Here is an 18,871-nt window from a genome sequence, read left to right on the forward strand (position 1 = left end):
AGCCAGCTATGTTGCTAACCCGACTGGTACGTCCTATTATCTTGCTTACAGGACCGCGCCGCTCGATTCCTCTCCATGGCCCCAGCGCTCAATAATATCCCCGTAGTAGATATCCGCAACCTTGCAAACCGAGTACGTCCGCTATTAGTCTAATCAATATTTTTTTCTTACAGAAAAAATTCTTTTATCAGTCTACATTTGTCAAGGTCATCGGCTCCAAAGTCGTGTGCTGTGAGGCCAGTCCTGTGATGGGCTGATACTGGTTCCAAGAAGGCGAACTCTGCAAATTTTCGCCTTGTGGATTACGAACACCACCTGATATGTCCATATCATTCGCACTTAGTGGACGTCTATCTGAATCTCAAAGTGCTCGACTATTTTACACACAACTTGAGACTGCAGGGGATCCTCTGAGCTTTTTACGTATTAATGAGGCGCATCATGGATTTCTTCCACAAAATTACGTGAAGTCCAAGCAGCGGGAGCTTCTGCGAGCTGCCACTACACGACCAAAATCAACCAATACCAGGCGAACAAGTATCGCTATCAACTGTATGGGGGTTGGAAGGGGGACAACGCCAACGCAACCGGTTGCGCTGGCACTGCGACGTGGAGAATGTTTTTGTGCGTCATCATCCTGGGTTCCACCGCGCCAGCCTCGACAAGAAAAACAGCAGATTCATGGAATATCTTGCGCCAAGGCAGCGTTGATATCGGTCTCTACAGTAGAGCTTCTGTTCTTGTCGGCTGCAGATATCATGCAGGGATTCTCTGCTGATAGCCGTTCGCAACTACATCGTAATTTACAGGACATTGCCTTGATGAACAAACATAAGTACAAGACAGACTTGTCACGTTTACGAGGTCCACCTGGAGGGAGAAGAAACTCGAATCTGTTAGAGCAGTTAGTCCGAGATACACATTGGAGCAAATTTAAACAGGAGCTCGTGGAGAGTGTGCTTCGCGGACGGACGTGACCTTAAAGGCAGCACATGTATATGTTATTGGGATTTAAATTCTTACTAGCAGAGGATTCATTTAAGTGCGCATTTTTATTTAATCTCGTCCAAAATTCAATTCTGATTTCCTCAATGCGCGGAGAGGGTGAAAACACATTGCTTTTTGTGATGTCGTTCAGCGATTCTACGTGTGGAGCATGGCGTTAGTATGATTTAGCGTGTAGGTTGCGAATTAAAATCACGTAAATTATACTACTATCGAGAAATACCTCGTTTTTCTTACCGATATGGAGAGGGGGGGGTATGTGACGATATATTGTCAAGAACTCTGACGCTGAGTTAATTTTTTTATGACCCGCTTTCAATTAGTATCCTCTCCCAGGAGGGATATTCGTGCAGCTTACTACTGTAGTACTTGTACTAAAAATTGTAATTTTTTTAACACTCAAGAAATCTACATCCCCACAAACAAAAGCAAAACCCCAAGCACACGAGGAATGCACTGAAGTCCAGTGACAAAACGAACCGAACTAAGCCAGCGTTAGCATTTTTTCTTAGCGTCTTCAATTGCTTCAAATCAATTGATAAACCATCCTTCAAAACTCTTGAAACTACGGTCTTACTGGTTCTTCCACCACTTCTTCGACTTCTTAATGTAACTAGCGTAGTTCTTGTGTTTGTAGGCTTCTTGACCACGTCCTTGTAACTTTAAGTACTTGTAAAGCTGCTCGGGATTCATCTTTCCAGCGTGGTACTTGACAAAATCTGTCATACCATTAAGCAGTCGCTCTTCGCCGTCGTCGCTGTCGGCTATCGGATGCGTTCTCAAAGATCGCGTTGTAACGTGTTTGTTCGGCTCCCCAGCTAGAACAGGAGTTAGAATGCTGGTTGCCGTCTGGGCCGTGTCAGCCACAGTCGTGGTCAAACCGGACGCAGGACTCTGTACTAGAACAGTGGCCGTCGCCATCAGCGCCAAACACAGCACCGAGGAAATACCATCGGTCAGTAGAAAACTACTGATCTGTCCCCAACGCGGCGCAGAAAAGACGGCAATCAGTAGAAAATGATTAAGTTCGATCCGTACCTAACTCTAATCATAGCTACATTTCTGCTGCCTTCAGCAAAACCGCTTTTGCCCTAAGCGTACCATGCCTCGAAAGCCGCCTCCGAATTATGGGAGTTCTCCCTTCGTGGTAGATCTTTCTGACATCGCTACAGCTATAAGCATGGGTGTTTTGAGGGAAGACGCAAAAGTTGATACCTCAGACCGCTCCAGCCAAAAGTATGGGGGAGTATACGCGACGCGAACCAATATTGCAGACACTGAGTTTCCAACACAAAAAGCAGCAAGGGCAACATGTGACGATTTTGCAACGGTATGTGGATTCCAGTTGATTGTACAATCTTTGAGTGTGAAGCCAAACAACTCAGGAAACGCGAAGTACGTCTGCAAAAAACTAAATGGCATGGAGTTCTTTGATAAAGTTACCCCGGCAAAAGATCTAAGCTGCCCATTCTTCATCAATGTACACGGAAAGAATGGGGTATGGAAGATTACTCAAGCCAACTTCGCCCACAACCATCTCAAAAACATTGGATCTACTCAGAAACCACTCGCGGAGGGAAATATCCCTCGTGAAAAAAAGGCGAAAAGGAACCGGTCTGTCCGTGAAGCTCAACTATCGGCTGTAGTAGCACGTGAAATTCTGCCAGCTCATGCCAACTCAACTTCAACTCTTTCAGGGAAAGCTGTGCAGAAGTTTTTTAAAGGGAAGGGCATCAATGTCAGCAAATCTTCGATTTCTAGGATCAAGCAGGACCTGGACGAAAAATTGCATGGAGATTTACTCGAGAGCTACCAAAAATTGAAGTCGTACTTGGAGCTTCTGGCAAGTAAGAATCCCGGTTCCTTGTGGCGATATGAGAGCGAGAGCGATGGCGTGACCTTCAAGCGTGCTTGCATTGTCCCGAACGCAGGCGCCCACATTGTGAGTATGACTAAAAATTTGATTAGTTTTGATGGCGCTCATTTACAGGAAGACATGAACAAGCGAGGGGGTTTTCTTGTTGCCACTTCAAAGGACTACAACAATCATATCATACCTTTTGGGTTTGCTCTGGTACCAACCGAAAAGTACGACAACTGGGTTTGGTTTTTGAGGGCAGTCAAAGATGCAATTAAAGTAGAGAGAATCACGATTTTGTCTGATCGTCAAAAGGGTCTTATTTCTGCAGTTGCCGAAGTTTTCCCATCCGCTGGACACCGCTTCTGCCTCCGCCATATCATGGATAATATCAACAGAGCCAACCATAGACTCTCTCTTCAAGACAGAGCAACAATCTGCTCTATCGCTCGTTCCGACTGTGAAAATGACTACAACTTGTACATGAACGAGTTGGAGATTTCAAATTGAGAAGTCCCAGAATACCTCACTAAGAAGACTGAGGTAATCACACCGAGCGGTACCGAACAGAGACTAGTGCTTCCCACTGAAAACTGGGTTAAGTATAAGTTCTTCGAGAAATTTGGCCTGTCAACATACGATGAAATTACTTCAAACATCTCCGAACAAGCCAATAATTGGATGGGGAAAGATCTGCGCAGCTCAAAACCGCTTGATGCGTTTAACCTGTATTGCTTTAAACTCGGCCAATTGATGTCTGATAAAAGAAATGAAGCAGCAGATTGGCTACACAGCAGGAGTGAAACGGATCTTGTTCCTGTGCTGCTAGCCAAACGCGACAAACGAGCTGTTGTAGCTAAGATGTGTGATATTCAAGCTCACGGCGAGGCTTTTTTTTCGGTACAGCACGTTGGGGCTTTACCAAAACCTGGATACATACACCCTTGGCGAATGGTCGATTTGAATTCGAAGGAGTGCACTTGTGGAAATTGGGAGGACGAACAATTTCCCTGTGTACACGCGATTTGTGCAGCTACCAAACATGGTATGAGACTTGAAGAACTGTACGACGCACAACGGCTTTCAATTGGGCACTTCAAGGATACCTACACGTTTAAGTTTCTCCCGTGACCAACGACAGAAAGCCTCGTAATCAACCCGCAAACAAAGATACCACAACTAGCACCGGAGCCCGAGCGAATTGGCAAAAGAGGTAAGAAACCGGGACCACATCCGAAACATGCACGTAAAAAAGCAAAAAATGCTTTGTAGGAACGACTTTTCCATTTACAATTCACCCAATAGGCTCAAACTTTAAGGAAACTAACGACACAAACAATTGCAATCGTTGCATGCTGATTAATAATCAAGGTATTTCTTTCCAATAGATTATCTTACTGATCCTCACTCTCAATAAATATCAGCAGCAAACGGACTGGGGAGTCAATCTCTGTGAGTAGATAGAACTCTACTAACGTACCCTGAGAGTAACCAGTTGGATACGTCGTGTACCCAGCTACTTCAACGTCAACATGTTATTTCTGTGTACTATTTTTTAGCTGCTCAAAACGCCTTTATTTATATGGTTGTTTTTGTGGAGTGCACTTCGGTGGCATTCGCCATTTTGGTCGATGCCTCCGCTCAACCCCCGACAGCGTCACGCCCGAACGATCCAGCGACGTCTGGACAGCTCCTTTTGACAGCTTCGTCTAAGCAGAGAAGCTAGCATACCGAAAGAAGTCGACCGAGAGCTGGACGCCGAGCGTGCATCGTCCATAGGTGGTGGGTTACGTGACGTTGTCAGTAGAGGAGGAGGTCTTTTTGCAAACGAGCGCCGAGCTCGTAGAGGAGACAATGCTTAGCTCTTCGAGGTAGAAAGAATATACGCCAAACGGTGGGTCAATAACTTCGTATACTACCTTATTCAATGGGTGGGGTACACAGAGTTGACGTGGGAGCCAAGTACCAACGTGCCAGCGCGCCTAAAGATGGTGTTCGAACACGAGTCAGTCAATTTCGTCTGGGTCTATCAATCTACGCGGGGAAGACGAACCCAGCGTCGCGAGCAGCCAACGCGCCGGAGTCAGAGACTGATAGACCAAACGAGGCAGGACTAAGAGAAAATGCAAATGCGAACTTAACACCAGACGAGGCAGCACTAAAAGAAAATGCAAATGCGAACTTAACAGCACCCCAGTAGCTGTGAAATCAGTAGTTGTGCAGGCAGCGCCGCGTTGGGGACAGATCAGTAGTTTTCTACTGACCGATGGTATTTCCTCCACAGCACCCGCATCGATATGATGGGTTGCTCGGTACCAGGAGGGGAAAATCGAAGTGGAGGTAGTAAATCGAGGAAACAAAGTATTTCCACCCACCTAACCTTGCAGCGTGTCTTTGCCAAATATTGACCGACCTGCGACACTGACTGGATCTGTCGCACGATCAGACCGCCTCTCTCCCTCGCGATTAGACGTAAGGTAAACATTTCCTCCCATCCTACCGACCGCGCCTATCTTTCTGACTCGACCTAACTATGCTAAAATTACAAATGTATGCAAAAAGCGTCACACAATTAACTCGCGCCCTATTTGGTCAATACCTGCTGACCTGCGACACTGACTGGATCTGTCGCACGATCAGACCGCCTCTCTCCCTCGCGATTAGACGTAAGGTAAACATTTCTGTCAAGAACGAAACACAGCGATTGGTTGCAAACAGCCAGGCGAGCTGCGCAGATAATTGATTGAAGGCAAAGTATCTCCCCGCTTCTAACTGTCGGTCTGTCCGTCCGTCAGTCCGTCGCATTCCCCGTCTTGCTGCTTTTGCCTGCCTTTTCGCATGACTACAGTCGGCCTGTCTAATACAGATTCCTCCCATCGTACCGACCGTGCCTATTATCCCGGCCAAAAAGGCTTGGACAAAAATGGTAATATATTTTATCTTAAATTAGAGGAATGTAACTCCGCAACCGTAGAGCCGATTTCGTTGTGTGTCCCCTTAATAGATAGCTTGGTGTCTATTTATTCTCGTAAGAACTTCACAGCATCTAATAATGTTCACTACTTTTCAAATGGTCGCCGGTAAGAAATTGACTGCTGCTGAGAAGTACTTGGTGTGAAGACCTACGAGTTCCTCCGCCAAAAGAAGGCCTCTGCACCGCATCTATGGAAAGGAGGAGTTCGTTATCATGTCAAAGAGTGTTTAGGCTTTGCTACGGGCACCATTTCAGCTATATGGGCGCACTGGGAGCAGCACCACGACAAGAATTTCACCTCGGTAGGCTGTACTTCATATCATTTCAGTTATTATTGATACTTATCATTTCAGTGGTCGACAAATTAATTATGACAGATGGAAGGTCCAAAACCATCTGGGAGGCCTCCGAAACATGGAGAAAGCATACAGCCTCTCGTGCGTGAGTCGGTGTCAAGAATGAACAAGAGCGGAAAACCTGTTGCAGCACCACAGTTAGCACAGCGTCTTAAAGAAGAGCACAACATTGTGGTATCAGTGCGCTCACTACGTCGCGTGCTTAGGAGGATGGGAATGCGATTTATAAAAGGAAGGTCTCGCAATATTATGGCAGAAACGACGGCAAATGTTGCGTTCAGGGCGCAATATTTGAGAAAAAAAGTTTTAAACCTGAACAGACGCAATTTTCCAGTGCGCCCCGAGGTTTATCTCGACGAGACTTTTTGTAACCTGCACCATGTCGCCAATTTATCGTGGGTTGATGAGGACAAGCTGCGGTATACGAAGAGTGGTCGAGGTCCACGGTGAGTGTTTTATTTTGTTTTTGTAAATTGGTATACGAAGAGTGGTCGAGGTCCACGGTGAGTGTTTTATTTTGTTTTTGTAAAATACGAGACAAAATATCTGCAGCAAGGTGATGAATGCGAAATTGCATCGGAACCAGAGGGCAGCAACGAGGACACGGAAGAGGATGACGCCGTCGATGACAATGAAGCTGTAGCCGATTAGGAATATGAACGGGTGACCCGTTGTATGTTCTTTACACTCTAGATATTCTTTTGACGGGTTCTTTTTAACAAGTTTATAATTTTCTAACAATCGTCAAATTGCGGTAATATTTGGAATTTATCCATCCGGTTCTCAAAATCCCCACCTGTTATCCCGGCTCTGCCAATGAATATGCATGCATGTTAGTACGTGCCAAGCCCACAATTGCAAACAATTCTGCAAGATATAGAGCCTTTTTTAAACGGCCGATTGGGAGATCAATGGTTGCAGATACGCAAAAATAGACCTCAAAATCGGAATCTACGCCCGATTTTACCCCTTATATCTAACTATCGTTACGGGTTTTGTGAAGGGAAGGGTTACCTTTTTTGGACAAAAGTTTGTCCAAGGTTTGGTGGCCGGGATAATACCTTTCTGACTCGACCTAACTATGCCAAAATTACAAATATATCCAAAAGCGTTACACAATTAACTCGCGCCTTGATTGGGCAATACCTGCCGACCTGCTACACTGACTGGATCTGTCGCACGATCAGACCGTCTCTCGCCCTGGACGTGATGTAAACATTTCTGCCGAGCACGAAACGCATCGATTGGTTGCAAACAGCTAGGCGAGCTGCGCAGATACTAAATTATTGACATTCAGCTACGCAAAACCTATCGTATGTACTCCATGCAGTTAAAGCTCTGCGATGTTATTTTCCACACGTTTTTCAAAGTAGAGACGATATATTCATTAATTAGTATTATTATTACTAAAGGAGGCTTCACGACCTTTGCGTTATAATAGTTGCACCCCTGCATGCGCGAATGGTACTTACGTGGTGGTCTGAAAAGTATGATTGTACAAAAATAATAATATCATTATTTAAGCGATTTCCAAAACTAAAAAAAAACTTTTTTTGTGTAATAATGAGTACTGGCATTAAATGGCCGTGTATTGGCTAAATATTTTGACGTACTTTATTGGTTAAAATAATATCATGTTTATGATATAATAATACTATTTAATATTTTGTTAAATATTAAACACCCAGCAGTAAGTATCCGTTAAAATACCTAATATTTTGACGCACGTTAGTAATTATAAAATTTCCTTCACAGTTTGCAACATGGCGAGGCCCACGTGCAAGGCCAATATTGGCCTGCAACTGCTGAATCCGCAGCGGTCTACGACGAATTCCCGGGCGCGCTGCGTCTGCTGCGGGAAGCTGCAGTACGGCTACGCATTCCGTACAATCAGCAGGCGGGACATCGTGCGGCGCTGTATTGTCTGCGAGAACTGCCCAAAAGCGGTTGAGTTTTGGGAGGAAAAGCCCCCACCTCCTGATTCGGCCGAAATGCGCCATCAGGAAAGCCTCGCAAACGCCATGAAGGCGATGGGCCCTGACGGGTACCCCAAGAGGAAAAAGAGGCGCAGCCGCCCTCGCAAGCTGACCGCCCGAAACGCCAAGTACATCGAGCAAAAGAAGCAGCAGAAGAGCAAGTAATTGGGAAATATACCCTTTAAGGCCCCCATTTTCCTACCTATCTTTGTATTTAGTATACTGGTGACGGTACGAGGCTTGGAGCCGCACATACGGTAACTGACTATGGCACTGCAATAGTGTTGACGCATCTACAGAGGGTAGCGCGTTTCAAATAATAATTAGCGCATGGTGTCTACTGCGAACCCTTGCAAGCTGACCGTCCCTATCGGCTTCCGCGTAACAATAGATCGAGAGTACACTCGCTCACTTGGATACATGCTAACCATGCTATCTGTGACATCAGCGCTCACAGCGTATGTTCCATTAATGTGCGCTCACAAATCGAAACTACAGCATCGAGTGAGCACTACACGCGACGATTAAGTTGCTGTCTACATAGATACGAGCACGTGTGCGGTAGCGCAAACAATACCGGTGGGTGTGGTAAGTCGAACTGTCTGTACGCAGTACTATACTTTAGTGCCCTGTCCATAATGGTCAAGATAAGAGCTCGGCTCAGTCGCGGACAGCTATAAGGTGTACCCGCCGCGCGCGTAGATACTGCGTTGAATACAGGTGACAGACGCGCGGCCAGCTTGCCAATATCGCTGCAGTATGGCCTGTGCCCTGCTTGGTCATATAGACTGATACATCAAAGGCGTAAGCACAGTAAGCCAGCACGACGACGCAAATGTACCGTGAAAGCGACAGTGATCCTATACATAGGTTTGAGATATCACGAGCGCGTGGTATACACACTCATTAACGACCTCGCAATATATGCACGGATACATCAAATAGCACGCCGAGTTGATGAGTAGGCATCAAACGTACTTCATATAATGTACATGAGCGACGATTCGAACCAAGTCTAAGATATTTACGATCTGATAATCTGCCTACACTTATGGGGCTTCGTATGTTCGTCATACATATCGGAGCCAGTAAATGTCTCTCGAAAGGGTCTACGCCACTCTATCAGTCAGAATCTATACAAATAAGTCAGTATGTGCGGCAGCTATGCAAGTAGAATCAATGCATGCAATACAAAGTGGAAACACCCTTCAGTAATATCATAAAGAGCTCAGCAGAACAATTGCAACGCATAATATTGGTGTTTGTCGCGACTATCGGCAAAATCTACCTGTCCTAAAAGATACTTCGCGCAAGAAGCTGACTAAACCTTTCTCTAATAGACCGTCGCAATCAATGATATGGTGTCGACTGCCTCACGGCGATGACGAGCAGATGATATTATGTTTGAGTAGACGTATTTACTCCAGCTAAACTGGGATTCCTCACCGGTCTATGCCAATGTGGATCATCACTGATACTGACATGTCTTCTGAACAGCATTTGTTAGCTTTGCAGCCACGGACGCCTCCGATTCGTGTCATTTTGGGGGCTATGCGCTCAAATGCGATTATAGACAAAACCTTCACGGGTAAGATGGTGCTCATCTTGCAGATCACGTTAAACCCTGGTCATATCTATCATAACATGTGAGCACTAAATATACTGTGTGCGGTGTTGTTTTGGAGCGTAATATAAGTAGAACACAGTATACATGTACTATATGTTGCTTTGCTGCACGTAGAAACGCTAAGCACACCGCAGCGCAGCGGAGGTGGTCAGCCCGCACTACACCAACCAACCATGCCCTAGCGTCCGCGGAGCGGGCGCCCAGACCGCTAGTTTCCCGCTTCTAACCTTGTAACCTGTCGGTCTGTCCGTCCGTCAGTCCGTCGCATTCCCCGTCTTGCTGCTTTTTCCTGCCTTTTCGCATGACTACAGCCGGCCTGTCTAATACAGTTTCCTCCCATCGTACCGACCGTGCCTACCTTTCTGACTCGACCTAACTATTACAAATATATCCAAAAGCGTGACACAATTAACTCGCGCCCTGATTGGTCAATACCTGCTGACCTACGACACTGACTGGATCTGTCGCACGATCAGACCGCCTCTCTCCCTCGCGATTAGACGTAAGGTAAACATTTCTGCCGAGAACGAAACACAGCGATTGGTTGCAAACAGCCAGGCGAGCTGCGCAGATGATTGATTGAAAGCAAAGTATTTCCCGCTCCCTAACCTTGTAACCTGTCGGTCTGTCCGTCCGTCAGTCCGTTGCATTCCCTGTCTTCCTTCTTTTGCCTGCCTTTTCGCATGGCTACAGCCGGCCTGGCTAATACAGTTTCCTCCCATCTTACCGACCGCGCCTACCTTTCTGACTCGACCTAACTATGCTAAAACTACAAATATATCCAAAAGCGTGACACAATTAACTCGCGCCCTGATTGGGCAATACCTGCCGACCTGCGACACTGACTGGATCTGTCGCACGATCAGACCTTCGCGATTGGACGTGATGTAAACATTTCTGTTGAGAACGAAACACATTGATTGGATGCAAACAGCCTGGCGAGCTGCATTGATGATTGATTACTGACATTCAGCGACGCAAAACCTGTCGTATGTACTGCAAATCGGGCACAGTAACCATTTATTTTGTAAGAGCTCTGCAAATAGAGATATTTATTATTATTAATTTAGACTTCACAGACCAGTATTTTGTAAGAGCTCTGGGATATTATTTTCCACACACTTTTCAAAGTAAAGACGATATTAATAGTATAAGCTTCACAGACCGCATTTGTAAGAGCTCGGCGATGCTATTTTCCACAGACTTTCTAAAGTAGAGACGATAGTATTTTTTAATACTAAAGTAGGCTTCACAACCAGCGCTAGGGACTTTGCGAATATATATCTTTTTGCTTCACCTGGCACTCACCACTGCCACCGTGCAATGAAGGCGCGCGGCTGCACGGTCATTGCGGTATCTGCTCCCGTGCACCGTATTCGACGAATGCATGCGCGCACGATAGATAATTGTTTTAGTCAATTTATATTGCATGTAACGTATGTATTTGTTTGGAAATCTAATAATAATATATTAAAGCTAAGCCAAATAGTAATATTTTAAAACATTTTAATATTTTGCCTAATAATAACAACCAGCCTTACAGTACCGTGCTATTGACTAATATTTGGACGCAAGTAATTGGTTAAAACAAAGTATTTTGCTAACATACGCACAGTTTGCAAAATGGTGGGCCCTACGTGCAAGCAATGCGAGGCGAAGATTGACCCGCTTCTGCTGAACCCGCAGCGGTCTACGATGGACCCCCGAGCGCGCTGCGTCTGCTGCGGGAAGCTGCAGTACGGCTACGCGTTCCGTACAATCAGCGGACGGGGCAGCGTGCGACACTGTATTGCCTGCGAGAACGGCCCAAAAGCGGTTGAGTTCTGGGAGGAAAAGCCCCCACCACCTGATTCGGCCAAATTGCGCCGCCAGGAAAGCCTGGCAAACGCCATGAAGGCGATGGGCCCTGACTGGTATCCCAAGAGGAAAAAGAGGCGCAGCCGCCCTCGCAAGCTGACCGCCCGAAACGCCAAGTACATCGAGCAAAAGAAGCAGCAGAAGAGCAAGTAATTGGTAAATATACCCTTTTAGGCCCCCATTTTCCTACCTATTTTTGTATTTAGTATACTGACTGACGGTGCGGGGTTTGGGGCCGCATTAACGGTAAGCTGACTATGGTGTTGACGCACCTACAGAGCGTAGATAATTAGACATGAAATCAACTGTGCACCGCTGCAAATTGGTGATTCCTATCCGTATACGCGTCACCGTAGATGGCACGTACACTCGCTCACGTGGGCACACGCAAAACCATGGCATCTGTACCATCAGCTCTTATAGCGGATATTTCACTAATTGGCGCTCACAAATTCAAACTACAGTATTGAGTGGGAGCTACGTGCGACGAATAAGCTGCTGTTGACATAGATACTACCACTGCGTGACAGTGCAGACCGTACAGATGAACGTGGCAAGTCGATGTGTCTGAACGCAATATTGTACTTTAGTGTTCTGTTCATAATGGCCGAGATGAGAGCTCGGTTGAGTCGCGGATGACTATAAGGTGTACCCGCCTCGCGCGTATATATCGCGTTGGCTACTGCTAAGAGACGCGCGTTCAGCATACCTGTATCGCTGCGGAATGGCCTGTGCCCAGTTAGTGACGCGCTGGATTATACAGACCGATACATCAATAGCGTAAGCACAGAAAGCTAGCACGACGACGCACAAGTACCGATAAAGAAACCGTGACCCCATATACATAGGTTGGGCTATCACGAGCGCGAGGCATACACACTCATTAACGGCCTTGCGATTTATGCACGAACAAAACAATTAGCACGCCGAGCTGATAAGTAGGCAGCGAAAGTACTCCTTCTAATGTACATGAACTATTATTCATTTCAAGTCTAACCATCATTACGATCTGATACTCTGCCTACAGCCATATATCTTCGTATGTTTGTCGTACATGTCGGACCCAGTAAATGCCACTCGGAAAGAATCTACGCCACTCTGTCAGTCAGTAGCTATGCAAATAAGTCAGTAAGTGCGTCAACTATGCGAGTAAGATCAATGCATGCGAAAGATAGTGGAAAGACCCTTCAGTAATATCACAAACAGTTCAGCAGAATAATAATTTCCAAAGCATAATGTTGGTGTTTGTGGCGACCATCGGCAAATACTACCTATCCTATAAAATATTTCGCGCGTGGGGCTGACTAAACCTTGCTCTAATAGACCGTCGCAAGCAATGATAAGGTGTCGGCTGCCTCACGACGATGACGTGCAGATGGGTAATGTGTTTGAGTAGGATATTTACTCCAGCTACACTTGAATTCCTCAACGATGTATGCCAATTTCGAAGCATCATCGGTACTGACCCGTCTTCTGAACGGCATATATTACATTTGCAAACTCGAGCGCCCCCGATTGGTGTCATTTTGAGAGCTATGCGCTCTAATGAGATTATAGACAAATCCTTCCAGGATAAAATTGTGCACGTATTGCGGATCACGTTAAAACCAGGTCATGTCTACCTTTACTATGACGATCAACAATACGCATTCGATCTAGATCTATCACGCGGGTATCTATCTGTAACATCCAGCTGTCACGCCTACATATTTATATGTGATGTTTCCAAAAAGTGACTTTAAGAAATGATAGCAGTACACGCTCCAGAGGCGGACAGTGAGGCATAACATGAGAGCACTAAGGATATTGTGTACGGTGTTGTTTTGGAGCGTAGCATAAGTAGATCAAAGTATACAAATATTATATGTAGCTTCGCTCTAAGTAGAAGCTCTAAGCCCACCGCAGCGCAGCGGAGGTGTTCCCTGCTGTTTACACCAACAAACAATACCCTAGCGTCCACGGAGCTGGCGCCCAGAGCGCTAGTTTCCCGCTTCTAACCTTGTAACCTGTCGGTCTGTCCGTCCGTCAGTCCGTCGCATTCCCCGTCTTGCTGCTTTTGCCTGTTTTTTCGCATGACTACAGTCGGCCTGTCTAATACAGTTTCCTCCCCATCGTACCGACCGTGCCTACCTTTCTGACTCGACCTAACTATGCCAAAATTACAAATATATCCAAAAGCGTGACACAATTAACTCGCGCCCTGATTGGGCAATACCTGCCGACCTGCGACACTGACTGGATCTGTCGCACGATCAGACCGTCTCTCGCCCTCGCGATTGGACGTAAGATAAACATTTCTGCCGAACACGAAAGGCATCGATTGGTTGCAAACAGCCAGGCGAGCTCCGCAGATACTTGATTATTGACATTTAGCTACGCAAAACCTGTCGTATGTACTGCAAATCGGGCACAGTAACCACTTTATTTTCTAAGAGCTCTGCACACTTCTCGAATAGAGGTATGTATTATTATTAATGTAGACTTCACAGACCAGTATTTTGTAAGAGATCTGGGATGTTATTTTCCACACACTTTTCGAAGTAAAGACGATATTGATACTATAATTTTTTTTAATATAAGCTTCACAGGCCGCATTGGTAAGAGCTCGGCGATGCTATTTTCCACAGACTTAAACAAAAGTAGAGACGATAGTATTTTTTAATACTAAAGTAGGCTTCACAACCAGCGCTAGGGACTTTGCGAAATATATCTTTTTTACTTCACTTGGCGCTCACCACTGCCACCGTGCAATGAAGGCGCGCGGCTGCACGGGCATTTCGCTATCTGCTCCCGTGCACCACACCCGATGAATGCATGCGCACACGGCTATTAGTCTTTTAGTCAATTTTATTGCATGTAAAGTATGTATTTGTTTAAAAATCTGATATTAATATATTATAGCAAAGCCAAAAGTTAGTATCAACTTTTTAATATTTTATAAATAATAAATACCAGCCTTATATTTTCGTGCTATTGGCTAATATTTGGACGCAAGTAATTGGTTAAAACAATATATGTTGCTAACTTACTCACAGTTTACAAAATGGTGGGCCCTACGTGCAAGCAATGCGAGGCGAAGATTGACCCGCTTCTGCTGAACCCGCAGCGGTCTACGACGAATTCCCGGGCGCGCTGCGTCTGCTGCGGGAAGCTGCAGTACGGCTACGCATTCCGTACAATCAGCAGGCGGGACATCGTGCGACACTGTATTGCCTGCGAGAACGGACCAAAAGCGGTTGAGTTCTGGGAGGAAAAGCCCCCACCACCTGATTCGGCCAACGTGCGCCGCCAGGAAAGCCTCGCAAACGCCATGAAGGCGATGGGCCCTGACTGGTATCCCAAGAGGAAAAAGAGGCGCAGTCGCCCTCGCAAGCTGACCGCCCGAAACGCCAAGTACATCGAGCAAAAGAAGCAGCAGAAGAGCAAGTAATTGGTAAATATACCCTTTAAGGCCCCCATTTTCCTACCTATTCTTGTTTTTGTTTTGGTATACTGGTGACGGTACGAGGCTTGGAGCCGCACATACGGTAACTGACTATGGCGCTGCCAATAGTGTTGACGCATCTACAGAGGGTAGCGCGTTTCAAATAATAATTAGCGCATGGTGTCTACTGCGAACCCTTGCAAGCTGACCGTCCCTATCGGCTTCCGCATAACAATAGATCGAGAGTACACTCGCTCACTTGGATACATGCTAACCATGCTATCTGTGACATCAGCGCTCACAGCGTATGCTCCATTAATGTGCGCTCACAAATCGAAACTACAGCATCGAGTGAGCACTACACGCGACGATTAAGTTGCTGTCTACATAGATACGAGCACGTGTGCGGTAGCGCAAACAATACCGGTGGGTGTGGTAAGTCGAGCTGTCTGTACGCAGTACTATACTTTAGTGCCCTGTCCATAATGGTCAAGATAAGAGCTCGGCTCAGTCGCGGACAGCTATAAGGTGTACCCGCCGCGCGCGTAGATACTGCGTTGAATACAGGTGACAGACGCGCGGCCAGCTTGCCAATATCGCTGCAGTATGGCCTGTGCCCTGCTTGGTCATATAGACTGATACATCAAAGGCGTAAGCACAGTAAGCCAGCACGACGACGCAAATGTACCGTGAAAGCGACAGTGACCCTATGCATAGGTTTTGGCTATCCGGCACGCATAGCATATATACCCATTTGCGACCTTGCGAAATGAGCTATGCACTGACACATCAAATAGGACGCCGAACTGAAAAGTAGACAGCGAAAGTACTTTATGTAACGTACACGGGCTACTATTCGATACAAGTCTACGTATCACTACGATCTGATAATATGCCTACAGCCAAGTGGCTTCGTATGTTCGCCATACATATCGGAGTTAGTAAATGTCACTCGGAAAGGATATACAGATCTCTGACAATCATTAGCTATGCAAATAAGTCGGTAAGTAAGTCAATGGCGTTCATCCTATCATAGAAGGGTTATGAGATAAAATTTATTATTAGGGGCAGTCTGATTAATTGATACGAGTCAGCGAACATCACGTACAGGCCCTTCACTGATATCATGATACTATGAAGAGCTCAGCGAGGCATATGGAGAGGCGAAATTGGTATATTCTGTGACCCTCGGCAGATACTAGCGGCTCTAAACAATAATATGCATGCAGAGACAGACAAAACTCGCTCTAACGAACCGTCGCAATCAGCTATATGGTATAGAATACCTCTCGGCTAGACAAATAGTACACGTCACTCAATTCACCCGATGTCGTTGTATCCCAATACACTTCGGTCGTCGTATTTACTAGCGCTAAACTTATCTGAGATCTCCTCACCGATTTATGCTGAGGTTTGGCGCACCAATAATACTGATCCACCTTCTAAATAACCGAAAGTAACTTTGCAATGAAGCGCACCTGAAAGTGTGGCATTTCAGGAGCGGAGCGCTCAGCCGAGAATTAACGACAAAGTCTTTTACGGAAAGACAGTGTTCATCATGCAGATGACTTATAGCCCCGGTGGTAACGGCGAAGACTTCATCTTCGCAATAGTTTACTGTCACGTCTACCTGTACCATGATGCTCAACAATAGTCCATCACGCGGGTATCTATTTGTAACAGCCAGTCGTCACGCAGACCTTTTATAAGTGAGGCTGTCAAAAATGACTTCAAATAATACAAGAGGTAGGCTGACAGGCAATTGGTGATGTAGAACACGTAAACACTAAGGATATTGTGTACATCGTTTGTTGCAACGCAACATAGCTTGAGCACAGTATATTTTATATTCTAAATGGAGTTTTGCTTTGAGTAAGGGTTTCTGAGCTCACCGCAGCGCAGCGGAGGTGGTCAACCCTCTCTACACCAATCAGCCATGCCCTAGCGTCCGCGGAGCGGGCGCCCAGAGCGCTAGTCTCCCCGCTTCTAACCTTGTAACCTGTCGGTCTGTCCGTCCGTCAGTCCGTCGCATTCCCCGTCTTGCTGCTTTTTCCTGCCTTTTCGCATGGCTACAGCCGGCCTGGCTAATATATTTTCGTCCCATCTTACCGACCGCGCCTACCTTTCTGACTCGACTTAAGTATGCCAAAATTACAAATATATCCAAAAGCGTGATGCAATTAACTCGCGCCCTGATTGGGCAATACCTGCCGACCTGCGACACTGACTGGATCTGTCGCACGATCAGACCGTCTCTCGCTCTCGCGATTGGACGTGATGTAAACATTTCTGCCCAGCACGAAACGCATCGATTGGTTGCAAACAGCCAGGCGAGCTGCGCAGAAACTTGATTTTTGCGCAAAACCTGTCGTATGTACTGCAAATCGGGCACAGTAACCACTTTATTTTCTAAGAGCTCTGCACACTTCTCAAATAGAGATATTTATTATTATTAATGTAGACTTTACAGACCAGTATTTTGTAAGAGATCTGGAATGTTATTTTCCAAGCACTTTTTCAGAGTAAAGACGATATCAATAGTATTAATATTATTAATATAAGCTTCACAGGCCGCATTTGTAAGAGCTCGGCGATGCTTTTTTCCACAGACTTTCTAAAGTAGAGACGATAGTATTTTTTAATATTAAAGTAGGCTTCACGACCACCGCGTTTTGTAGGGGCTTTGTAAATATTATTTTTACTTCTCCTGGCACTCTCCACTGTCAGCGTGCAAGAAGGCGCGCGGCCGCACGGTCATTGCGCTATCTGCTCCCGTGCACCCCACCCGACGAATGCATGCGCGGACGATAGATAATTGTTTCTGTCAATTTATATTGCATGTAATGTATGTATTTGCTTGGAAAATTTGATATTATTTTCAATATAGCAAAAAGATAGTAGTATTATAAAACATTTTAATATTTTTGCTTAATTATAAATGTCAGCCTTTTATTACCGTGCTATTGGCTAATATTTTACGCACGTTTTGTTAACTTACTCACAGTTTGCAAAATGGTGGGCCCTACGTGCAACCAATGCGAGGCGAAGATTGACCCGCTTCTGCTGAACCCGCAGCGGTCTACGACGAATTCCCGGGCGCGCTGCGTCTGCTGCGGAAAGCTGCAGTACGGCTACGCATTCCGTACAATCAGCGGGCGGGACATCGTGCGGCGCTGTATTGCCTGCGAGAACGGCCCAAAAGCGGTTGAGTTTAGGGAGGAAAAGCCCCCACCACCTGATTCGGCCGAAGTGCGCCGCCAGGAAAGCCTGGGAAACGTCAAGAAAGCGATGGGTCCTGACTGGTACCCCAAGAAGAAAACGAGGCGCAGCCGCCCTCGCAAGCTGACCGCCCGAAACGCCAAGTACATCGAGCAAAAGAAGCAGCAGAAGAGCAAGTAATTGGTAAATATACCCTTTATGGCCTCCATGTTTCTACCTATCTTTGTATTTAGTATATCGGCTACAGTGCGAGGTTTGGAGCCGAACATACGGTAATCTGCCTATGGCGCAGTCAGTTGTGTTGACACACCTAAACCGAATAGCGCGTTTCAAAAACTATTTAGCACATGGTATCTACTGTGGACAGCCGCAAGCTGACCGTACCTATCTGCATACGCGTCACCGTAGATGGCACGTACACTCGCTCACGTGGGCACACGCAAAACCATGTTATCTGTATCATCAGCTCTTATAGCGTATATTGCACTAATTGGCGCTCACAATTTAAACCACAGTATTGAGTGGGAAGTACGTGCGACGAATAAGCTGCTGTTTACATAGATACTACCACTGCG

General features: G+C 46.1%; 1 protein-coding gene across 1 annotated transcript; it reads right to left on the reverse strand.

Moving 5' to 3' along the window:
* Positions 1-1,578: 1,578 nt before the first annotated feature.
* Positions 1,579-1,926, reverse strand: PITG_16418 (RXLR effector family protein, putative; the record flags this gene model as incomplete). Its single annotated transcript, XM_002897413.1, has 1 exon — positions 1,579-1,926. The coding sequence occupies one exon, from the start codon at positions 1,924-1,926 to the stop codon at positions 1,579-1,581; it is 348 nt and encodes a 115-aa protein (XP_002897459.1).
* Between the last annotated feature and the right edge of the window lie 16,945 nt (positions 1,927-18,871).

The sequence above is a fragment of the Phytophthora infestans genome, genomic scaffold (genome assembly GCF_000142945.1).
Source record: "Phytophthora infestans T30-4 supercont1.44 genomic scaffold, whole genome shotgun sequence".
In the NCBI taxonomy this organism is placed as follows: domain Eukaryota; phylum Oomycota; class Peronosporomycetes; order Peronosporales; family Peronosporaceae; genus Phytophthora; species Phytophthora infestans.